This window comes from Macaca nemestrina, chromosome 9, assembly GCF_043159975.1.
Source record: "Macaca nemestrina isolate mMacNem1 chromosome 9, mMacNem.hap1, whole genome shotgun sequence".
NCBI classification, from domain to species: Eukaryota; Metazoa; Chordata; class Mammalia; order Primates; family Cercopithecidae; genus Macaca; species Macaca nemestrina.
In genome coordinates, this window is record NC_092133.1 from 55,446,987 (window position 1) to 55,458,771 (window position 11,785).

Genomic DNA, 11,785 nt, shown 5'->3' on the forward strand with positions numbered 1-11,785 from the left:
CTGTCTCTTTAGAGAACCCTGACTAATACATGTGCCAAGTTCCTACTTTAACTTTAATTCATAAACATTTACTCTTCATTCCGAGGTTTTAGTAAACAACTATATCTCACCACACATCATTTTGTAATCCTTTGCACCACTGAGATCTTTTTGATTAGTTATTAATTCCATGAGTAGAAATAACTATAATTTCTTTTCCTAGATATATTGCCACAGTGCCACAGTACCCCAGAGACACTCAAAAATACTTGAATCGAAATATTAACTTTGTTCCCTAAGAGGTCTGGTCTCTGAAATAATTTAACCAGCATTTATTTACTGAATCCAGGCACTGCATTAGACATTGGAACTGTGCTTCGCAAACTCTCAGAGTTTAGGACAGACCGGTTTGTTTTTTATTTCCACACCCACTGTGGACAGACACTTTGGTAAAAATGTCACAGCAATGCCAAATTCCTATTAAAGTTATAAGATACTTACTCCCTATTTCTGTTTTATTTTCTTGTCTCAGACACGCTTTAAACAATTTGGAGACTCACAATTTGTGTAGCACTGCTTCTAAAGGACACAAAATTTGAAAAAGATCTGAACCCTGCCCTAAGAAATTCACAATGTAATGAGTAGACAAAAATAAAGCAAATAAATACCTGCGTACATAAATATAACCATAATATAGTGTTTATACTATATGAAATAATTTAACATTTTAAAATATTCTTTACTGGCAATGGTGTATAATTAACCCATAAAAGGAATCCAGTCCTCGTCCCTTAAAATCTTTAATTTATAGTTTCGTAGTGAGTTAAACAAAGGCCACCCACAGACTCTAACCCTTTCTACCTACTGAAATATTTTGTTACCTCTGGCAATTAAAAAAATTGGTTGCCTTGGTACAGTGTCTCACATCTGTAATCCCAGAACTCTGGGAGGCCAAGGTGGGCCTGAGTTCAAGACCCGCCTGGCCAACATGGTGAAACCCTATCTCTACTAAAAATACAAAAATTAGCTGGGTGTGGTGGCACACGTCTGTAGTCTCAGCTACTCAGGAGGCTGAGACACAAGAATCACTTGAAATTGGGAGGTGGAGGCTGTAGTGAGCCGGGATCACATCACTACACTCTAGCCTGGGCAACAGAGTGAGACTCTGTCTGGGGGGAAAAAAAGCTACTTTTAATAGAATAAACCAATCTTCCTTACTTTCTTGCCAATAGTCCACTCTGTCCATCTCATGGAAAACAAATCCCCAAGTATTGCTTTGTTCTCCTTCATTAGCAGCATTCAGCTAATAGATTACCTGGGCTTTGAAATGTGGATAAAAATGTTTTTCAATAGCAAGGTAGCAAAATCAGTGAAGAACAAAAATCTAGAATTGTTGCTTTCAAAGATCTAGGGCTTAAGCAGAGCGCTTTGGAGCTTCAATTCTGGAGCTCAACAATACCTATTGTTTGGAGATTTGGCAAGAACTTATTTTTTTCTCCCTCATTTGATTTATTAATCTTTCTCCTCAAAGTACAATCAGTTAAAAATGGAAACTTGGCACCAGAACATACAAAGTTGGAGAAGATTCTGAAGTATGAAGCTGGAGCTGATTAGTTGATCCAACATTCATGTCTACTAAACAACTCCAGTTGCCACTCAAAGAACACAATTCCAAGCTCACAGATAGAGCAACTGAAATAGAGCTACCTCCTGGCTTACATGGCACACATTTACAACCTCTTTTAGTTCATTTGAGTTTTCATGTACCTTGGTAAAGACCATCAACTTCTATTCAATTAACAAATCATTTGAGTCCTTTCCCTAAAACCCCTTATTTCTTTGTGAAATGCTCAGGGTTGCTACTTTTTTTTTCCTATTTGAACTTTTGCCCCCTCAATCAACCACAAACAAGAAAAAGTTGTGTGGTATTTCACAGCTCACCTGCTCTTTCATATAATCTCAATTCAGCCTGAGAATGTTCCGAGGTAGAAATTACCTTTGCATCTGGGCTAAGTTGTAAGTCAAGATCCCAAGGCCTAAATCAGTGAAGCCTGGATTGTTTCTTCTCCACCACATTAAGCCCAAAAAGCAAGAACCAAATAATCTCTTCAGTCTATATGCCAGAGGCTCACAAGAGACAGGGCATGCCATTTCTTAGAATAATGTTGGTGAAAGAAGTGCCCACAAGAAGTTCTCCTTGCTGCCTAAAACAGAAGAGAGGACTCAGACTGAGAGTTAGATAAAATGTAGTTGTGCTATAAAGATATTTACACTTGCCCTGTAGTAACATGTTCCCTGAAGGCAAAGTCGCAGAGGTACAGCCTCCTATGGGGTTTCTCAAAATGTGGCCCCCGAATCACTTGCATTAGCACTACCTGAAGTACCTGGTCAAAACAGAAGTCTCCAGTCCCACTACATCAACTCTCTGAGGGCAGAGCCCAGGAATGTGGATTTTTAAAAGACACTGCCTACCTATAGAACTGCTATGTTTCTAAACAACACTGACCTAAAGGTTTCCAAACCCCAAACCAGCACTGTCCTGACACCAATGCAATCACCCGTTCTGGGTTCCCACTTTGAGATAAAGCCTTGGAGACTGCAATTTTCACAACCTCCAGTCCTCTTCCCCAGTTGATATTGACGATCATTTAGCTTTGAGAACCGCTGGTTTGAATGATAACTAATCAGAATTATTGCAGGCTTCATTTAAAATAGCAAGTTAGCCAGGGCAACGTCACAATTGACCATGGGAAAATATTAGATGAAAAGGTGCCACAGATAGGAAAGAAAAGGCCAAGGCCATTGTGACAAAAACATTGGGGTGGAAAAAGAAATTGAATTTGTCCAGAGCTGCATAGATAGTGCCAGGCCTGGGAAAAACCAAGAAGAAAATAAAATCTGTCCTTGAGTCCCTCCCAATTTCCCTTTCCCCTTGACTCTTCTAAGACTCCCAGCTGGCCAAACATAACCACAACCATAACAGATTAGAAAATAGGTTATGTAAAATAATTCATATTAAAGTATTCATGACAATTTGAATCCACTTCCCAAGGGCACAAACTTTTGAATTTCCATTTTAATAAAGGTCACTACCAAAGAAATCATCTCTAGGTGAAATTTCAGGCATCGAAGAAAATAAGTGGGTGTGAGTAGAAGGATGTAGGAATGGGGTGGGGACAGGAGGCAGAGGAGCTTTTCTTGTATCCAAAACATAGAGGGGAGAAAGGGCCCTCCTCTTTATAGGCCAAGACCACACCCAAACATTTCCTGGGCACCTGCTATGTCTATGTCTCAGGATATAGCACCTTGGTCCTGAGGGCTATGGGGTCATGCCCAGAGAAGCACGGAATATGGGTCATATTACTGAGGGGAGGGGAAAATGTTATTGTGGACAATGACTAGTTTTAAACAATCCTAGTCAATGATGTGTTACACCTATGAAGCTTTTGGTATGTTTTCAATAGGCTCCTTAGATTTTTATATTAGCCAGATGGCATACCAATTATCTCTCAGTGCCTTTTAAAATAAATCACTGTCACTCCTCTGAAAGTAAAAACATGATCTTATGCAATCAGAACTCCTTGGGGAGTGTCCAAAGACAAGGCACCAGGCTCTCCCCAGCATTTAACCACAAAACCTCTACAGAAAAAAAGAAAAAAGTCCATGTGAAATCTGGAGCTAAGTGTCTCCATTATGAACCTGCCGTGCCTGTAGCTGACCGAGGATTTGGCCACACCGGGCTCCTAAGAATCGGGGCCAGAAAGCACTTAGTGCTTTAAGCACAGCAAAGGGAGGAGAGCAGTACCTGTGCACCTGGAGCAGGAAGTCCAGGCCTCATCTTTGGCCCGCAGATGCCTACTTTGGCACACCTCTCTCCCCTTCTCTCGGGGCTTTAGAAGAGCAACATTGCAGCACAGGTTACCAAGCAATCTTATAAACAGAATGTGGGTCCAAATGCGTATTTTACATTGCTTCTTCTAAAGTCAACCCTGTTGTTTTTTTTTTTAAGTGACTCCACTTAAGTGCTCAAAACTGGACACTAAAGGAGCAGCACAGTGAAAGAGAGAAACAAAAGAATGTAGAAAACAAGAGGGCCTAGGAAGCACTGTAAACCTTACCCCTCCCTCACCAAGTCATTGTGATAGTGGCAGGACTTGGAAGCCAAAAGATACCTATTTCTACATTTATTTGCTTTTTAGGTAATTGTAGTAAACAGTTCCCCAGTTAGTTAGGCCTTCTATATCAAACTCATAGCATTTTTTAAATGTAGTTGAAGATACAACTTTACACATGCCTTTTTCCTGAAAAGCTGTTTAGAGTGGCTTCCACAAAGGTCCCAGAAGTAAACATCATGAATTAGCCTAGAGAAAGAATGCTAGATGAAGTACATATTCATATATATGTATATATAAATTACATACAGTATTAGCAAAATACACTACCTGTTAATTTTTAACAAATATAGTATAATATTAGGAAAACATATTAAGGATGGCAAAAATTAAAACTATAACATATAAATATCTTTGAAAAAAAAACACTGTGCTTGCTGGCACACTCCTTCATTCACACTCCTTCATTCCAGGTTTAAAGGGTGTTAGTTGCCCTAATCAATAGCTTTAACCATAGGACCAGGTGACTCATTTGTCCTATAGCCACATCTCTGAAGTCAGAAGACAAAAATGACAAAGGGCATGCACAAAAAGTTTACTCTGATATGCCTTAAAAATCTGTAGACAAGAGAGGGCCAAGATAAGTTTAGCCTGTTTACCACATGCTGGAATTCAACTCATTTCACATCTATCTCCTATTGCTGTAAATGTATATAGTGTGCACTCCATGAAAACTGACACCAATGTTGGCAAAATACAACAAAGCTTCCTAACACGTCAAATGGATTTTTAAAAATCTGAGCTCCAAGAACACATATCTTGGAGCACTGAGCTCCTGCAAGCAATCAACTGGTTTTAATTTCTCTCCCGCAGCTGCTAAAATGCTGGTTTCAACCTGTAAAGATGTCTGGGCCCCATCAGTCAGCACGTCTCGCGGTCTTCACAGCCCCAGATTCCGGGAGACAATGCATCTAAAACGAATAGCGGCTGGGAACGGTGGAGGATACCTTCACGATAGTTGCTTCCAGAGAAAGGCATGCAAGTCTGATTTTAATGGTGAGAATCACTTACTCTGTTACAGCGGTGCTGCTGAAGGAATTATCCTGAAGGCTGAAACAGAAACAAGAAAACATCAGCCAAGTCTGGCCGGGGAGCCGTCTCCCTGATTGCTCTCCGGGAGTTAGAGCACACACACAAACATGGCATTGCAAGGCAAGTCTCCGGGCTCGCCCGGCACGCTCGCTCTACCTTGGGCTGCTGTCTGCACATGCTCGTAACGACACCCCCAGCAGGGGCCCAGCGGCACGGGCGAACCACAAAGCCCGGCAGCCCGCGAGGCTGCGGGGACAGAGCTGGGCGGGGCGCGGTGGCGGGGCTGGGACCCTGGGATCCAGAGAGGAGCACCTGGAGAGTTACCTCACGACCCCGACCTCGCCAGCCCAGGCGCCGCGTTTAATCTTGGGCTGTTTGTGCCAGCCACCCCCGAGGCTGGCAATGAGAATGCCTCAGTGTTTCTGCCGAAGTGCTGAAATACCCGGGAGACTTGCTTTCTTCCACACGTCTCCTACCAATTTTACAGAGCTCACCCCAACCCCCCACACTCCCACCCCACCCCCAGAGATGGAGGCTCGCAGAGATCCATCGTTCAGAAAAAGTCAGGAGAGAACAAGAAGGGGGAGGGGGACATTGCGGCTGTTCGGTGTTTTATTTTGTGTGTGTGTTGTTTTTTGTTGCCTAGGAAAAAGAATAGGCTCTGAAGCAGGGCTGGCTGCATCACACCTGATCTGTCTAGAGCGCTCTTATTTCAGTCCCAGAGAGGAAGTGCCCAGCCCCGGACTACAGAGCTGTGAATGAACCCACGCCGGGCGAGTGGAGAATTTATTCCAGGGGTTAGCTGGTGATTAGGACACCGTGCAAGGGGTGGGGCTTGCTACGCCCAGAGCAGCCCGCTTGAGCTCGGCTTCCTAGCTAGCACCTTTACAAAGGATGGAGAGACGGAATCCACAAACGCTATCCCTTTGCATAAAGGCAACCCTGTTAGGGAAAGGAAGGACTGCCAGTCCCCCCACTGGCTTCATTCCCTTGGGAATATTTGTCCTGCCCTCTTTGTATTGTTCATTTCTCCTGCCATATTGACCTGGATATGGGATGTAGCATCTATTAAATATTCTTATTTGAATTTGAATTATATTTTTGAATTTTGAACTAAGATTCCTATCCCCCCTTTTGATTTTTCTACTCCCAGAAGCAACTGTGATAGTGGTTTTTAGTCCAAACCTATAAAAGTTAAAGAGTTAACTAACAACAACAACAACAACTCATAATTTTTCTAATTGGGTAATTAGAAAATTTACCAAAACTTGGAAATAATGGGGAAGAGCATGACCTTTCAATGTCAAACCGAGACATCGGTTAACAGGTCCACCCAGGGGCTAGTTAATTCTCCAGTAGTGTTTGGCTTTGCTCTTCACTATTGATTAGATTCCAGCCACAGTGAAGTTACGTGGTAACTTGCACATTTTATTCAGCCTGTCCAGAGAAAAAGATAACTGCAGGGTTTATGATTTTATTGCACTATAGGAAGATGACCAATTTTGCATCTAACCAATCATTTTGCATCTAACCAAACTTTCTTTCTAAATACCCGTAAAAACACAGATCCTCAAAATGCTGTTGGAACCAGCTTCTTCATCTTACAGTTTTCCCCGTTAAGTGAATAGATCTCTGCTGCCTGCCTATGTTTGTATGAGAGTTGTATTTTAACTTTTTAAATTTATACCTTGAAAAATAAAAATTGAGTTTTCAAAGAAAAACAGGTTTCATTAAGGTTCTTTGCAACTTTGCTTTCCTCTCTCCAAATATTTTTTAAATCAGCTGAATAAAAACCTAATATGGTCTTAGACTGAATTCTATGGACTAAAATAAGTTAAGAAATATTAATCCTTTGTATGTATAACTGTACAGTACATATATGTTCCGAAGCAACCTACTATTTCATATGAGCTAGGTTCAGGAGTAAGAGACGTGGCTGCTTCACTGTATTCATTATTTAGCCATTTCAAAGTGAGATCTGTTCTTTGTTTATTCAGACTGATGAAGGTAAGTCTATATTCAGCCTTCTTGGTTTCATAGATTACATGGTTGTTAATTTCCACAAATCCCTTGTACTCATTGACTATGGTGCTTATTCCAAGTGTTCCAGTGTAGAGAAAGATCACACTTTCTCCTGTAAATATTCCCAGTGATCCACTCATAATGGAAATGTTCAATGCTTTTAATTTGAAATAGGACTTGAACGTTTAATTAAGAACAACCTTAATTAAATGGTTGATTTTCTTATATACTGCCAAATACTATTTTTTTTTCATTCTATGAAATGAAGTGGGCCATTTGAAAATAAAAGGAAATAACAAATGAACCCAATAAATGCAAGTATTCAATAATGTCCAAGGAAAAGAAATAAGAATTCTCAGCAACTTGTGAATAGTAAGGACCAAAATTAGGTTTTAGGCAGTACTCACCTACAATGAAAACAACTGGTTGATACAGTTGATTATGGATAAAAACCAAAACATCCCTGAAAAAAATTATTTGGCAGTATATAAGAAAATCAACCATTTTAATTTTTACTTCTCAACTAGTTCTTATGGCGTTTGTTTTCATCTTAAATCAGGTTTAGAAATTGTCTTTATAAGTGGCTTTTTAACTGGCTTTTATGATGTTTTGTACTGTTCAACTTGGAATAGGACAATACTGATAAATATCATACAACACATGATTATTTTGGAGACCCTCAGCTTTACTAAAGAGCAATTCCAGGAGGGTTTGAAAAGCGGAGCAGAAAAATTAATATTGAGTTTATGAAGAAGTAAGTTCTAGGCCGTATTTCCCAAGTGGCAGTGAAATTCTAGTCTCCAGGAAATCCAGGAAAATGTTGTAAAAGTTACATGGTCAAAAATAAGTTTTGGAAAAGATGCATATTATAAATTCACAATGCACATTAGGCAGCAAACAAAAGTTTTCCATCTGTTTTTAACCAGTGTTCCTCAAATTCATCGAAGACCAAAATAATTTTTTGTTAAATATATCATCAATTAACATCATGTATAACTAGGAATTTTCAGAAAATAACTCCTGAGTATATCAGGAAAAAAATGCAAAGGGAATTAAGTGGTATATTTATTGAACAAATGAATGAATGAACAAATGATTCTACATGCTTATCACTATCCCATAGTTATGAAGAAGACACAGTCCCTGACATCATAACATTTTTAATATAAATACATAATGTATATGTACAATTCTATTTCATACAATATAAGTAAAATAAAGGGAAAATGAAGATGCTAGATTTGAATATGGTTAACTCACTTACATGTTAAAGTGCTCAATTTTAACTGCTCATTTTTCTATCAGTGCTCTTAAGACCAATAATGTGAATATCAGATCTAATACCAATAGTTTATTTTAGTTGTAAAATTGTTAATTCTAATGTATTGACTTGACTACATGCAAAATATAAAGCAACAATGTAGAGTTCAAGAAAGAAAGTTCCGGATTTGCCAAGACTCAAGACCCACCACTTACTAATAGTTTAAACATGAACAACCTCTTTTGCGTCAATTTTCTCATCTGTAAAATAGAGAAAATAATGACCTATTTTATGGTTCTTATGAAGATTAAATTAAATGACATGCCTGACAAATTTTAAAAATAGTAAATAAATGCTGCTAGTTATCCTTATTTTCATTGGTATTATTATAATAAATAAGACTGTATAAACAAAGTTTGAGATAAGATGAACAATGCTACTGTGCTTGAATAGTAGGCTTACAGGTGATATTTTCTTTCTAATTCCTATGATGGCACAGTGTTTACATAGCTTTTTTTTTTAAGAATAATAAAATTTAAAACTTTACTAAATGTGGATGGGCTGCTCCAGATGAAATTGGCTTCATCCAGATTGACTTTGTGCTCAGTTTACAACTCTTCGATTTAAAATACTTGTGCATCCCTGGAGGAACAGACAATTCTGAGAAATCACTTTCTGCAAGATGCTGGGGCAAGAAGCCAGAATCTTTACAATGCCAGGAAATCAACAGAGGCCTACTCTATTGGCCTGGACAGACTGACTTGTAGCTTCCCGTCCGTACCCTTGGGAATGACCAGGCTTCCTTGTGAAAGAGAGGACTCTTGCCTGAAAAGATAATTGTTTTTCCACACAAAAAAAAAAAAACAAAAAAAACAAAAAAAAAAACAAAAAAAACTTCTTCTTGATTCCCTGTCCCCTAATCTATTTCTTCACCAGCTCCAATGAGGACAGCATAGCAAGAGTCCTCATTATCTGAGTGGTCAGTAACTGAGCTCCTGAAGATTCAAAGGTGCCCAGGGAAGCAGAGTTGTGATGCCAAAATCATGTACCAGTGACAGACTGTTTATGATATTGGTCTTCATCCAAACATCCCTCCCCAACTAATGCTAGTGTACATCAAGTCCATCTTTGGCAATCTCTCTCTGATTTATCTGACAATAAAATGCAGATGCAATATAAATTGATTGATAAGTGAAATTTCAATTTTTTACAAAAGAGTCAGGATTTCATGAAGCCAGTGGAAGTGATATTGCAGAACGGCTTGAATCACATTCAAAACCAGTGACAAGTGAGGTTTTGGTAGTAACAACCAAAGAATAAAAAATTGACAAGGATGCTGACATGCCAATTCCAAATGGAATTAGTCAACTATCAAAGGATTAGGAGTGGTCCTTGGAAAAATTTATGGAGCCCTTAATTAATTTTGTAATTTCCCTTTTTTATAATAATGTCATGAGTATCATATGTGATGTGAAGATTATCACTTTGAGCTATTTTTTTTTTTGAGAAAAATATGTATAACCCCTCCAATGGGTAAAATTTAGTCTCTTAATTTCTAAGAATTGGTTCACTGTTTGAATTATACCCAGAATATAAAATAGTAATATTTTTGTAAATTCCTTACCATTTACCATGGCCTCTCAGGCCCTATGTGCTCAGGCCCTGGAGACAACTGAACTTATGTCCAAAACACTGGCCTCTCCCCTGTTATTATAACAGGTGCACCTGATCCTGCCTTAGGACCTTTGCACCTGCTGTTCCCTTTTCTGGGAACACCACCAGTAATACGCACAAATGTCCTCCCCTGGGGAAAACTTCCCTGACCACCCTCCCTAAATTAGTTTCTCCTATCACTCTATTCTGCTTTATTTTCTTCATAGGATCTGTCCCTACCATATATTTAATAGCCATTTCTCTATTTGTTGTATACTTTCCCCCTCCACTACAATGTAAGCCAAGCTTGTGCAACCTGGGGTCCAGGACTGCTCTGAATGCAGTCCAACACAAATTGGTAGACTTTCTTAAAACATTGAGGGTTTTTTTGTCATTTTTTAGCTCATTAGCTATCATTAGTGTTAGTGTATTTTATTTGTGGCCCAACACAATTCTTCTTCCAATGTGACCCAGGGAAGCCAAAAGATTGGACAGCCCTGATTAAGCTCTTTGAGTAAAAAGACTTTTGGGTCTCATTCACTACTATAACCCCATGGTCAACAATAATGTCTACCAAGGTAGCTATGCAATAAATATTTGAGGAATAAAATTAATGAGTGAATATTTAGTTTCATTTTCAAGATATTTCATTCACCCCCTTTTTCTGTTTCTATTAACTAGGAAATGTTAGCTCCTGATTAAGGGACTCATTTTAAGTGAGGTTTTTCCAAGACAAGTTACCTTTAGGTAATGCACTCCTGTATCAGACATTCCTTCCTTTCCTTTGCAGGGATAACAAATAGATCTCCTGCTGTTGTGCCAACCTGATTGATGATACCGGCTGCACAGAATGTTGTTTGTTTCTGAGGTGTGGTCCCAGTCCAGCCAGAAAGAGCACTGGGATTGACTGTTCGGCAGTGTTTGCAGTGGAAGCAGAATGTGGGCATGTTGATGGAATTGTCAACCTAGAACACCCTATTAAAAGAAAAAATTTTCTTGAGAAAAGCACAATTGGTTGTCAACACCTTAGTTTGAATTAATTTTCAGATAATCAAATACATCCTTGCTACTGATATGATTCTTCAGAACCTTGGGAGTTATCTAGTTTAATTACTATTTTTTATTTTTATTTTTGAGACAGAGTCTCACTCTGTCGCCAGGCTGGAGTCCAGTGGCAAGATCTCTGCTCACCGCAACCTCCGACTCCCTGGTTCAAGCGATTCTCCTGCCTCAGCCTCCCGAGTAGCTGGGATTACAGGCACATGCCACCATGCCCAGCTAATTTTTGTGTTTTTGGTAGAGATGGGGTTTCACCAAGTTGACCAGGATGGTCTCGATCTCCTGACCTCATGATCCTCCCACCTTGGCCTCCCAAAGTCCTAGGATTACAGGTGTGAGCCACCGCGTCCAGCCTACTTATTTTTTTAATACCTAGACTTCCAGAACAATCTCCAACTGCTGCTTGAGACCTTCAGAGGCCAAAAATTCACACTTTGGAAGCTCTTTTATTGGATCCTTCAAATCTTGAAAAAAAAAATCCACATGAACCTTCCCCTGTCTCTTGTTACTTTCGCCTGTGGCTTGAATGCCCCTCAGAATTAATCTACCCTGTCTTCTCATATCCCAGCCAAAGAGATTCAATGTCTTCAATAGAATCTCATATGAT

General features: G+C 39.4%; 1 protein-coding gene across 8 annotated transcripts in view; it reads right to left on the minus strand.

Annotated features, from left to right (window-relative positions):
• LOC105466192 (family with sequence similarity 13 member C) overlaps positions 1 to 10,876 on the minus strand; it is a 118,104-nt gene extending 107,228 nt beyond the window's left edge. For 2 of the 8 annotated variants that reach the window (XM_024788043.2, XM_011715220.3), the window contains exon 1: positions 5,163 to 5,329. In XM_024788043.2, coding sequence (XP_024643811.2) covers positions 5,163 to 5,224 — 62 coding nt within the window. In that variant the 5' untranslated portion in view covers positions 5,225 to 5,329. The other 6 variants (XM_071069568.1, XM_011715221.3, XM_011715222.3 and 3 more) reach the window with 6 other exon arrangements.
• Between the last annotated feature and the right edge of the window lie 909 nt (positions 10,877 to 11,785).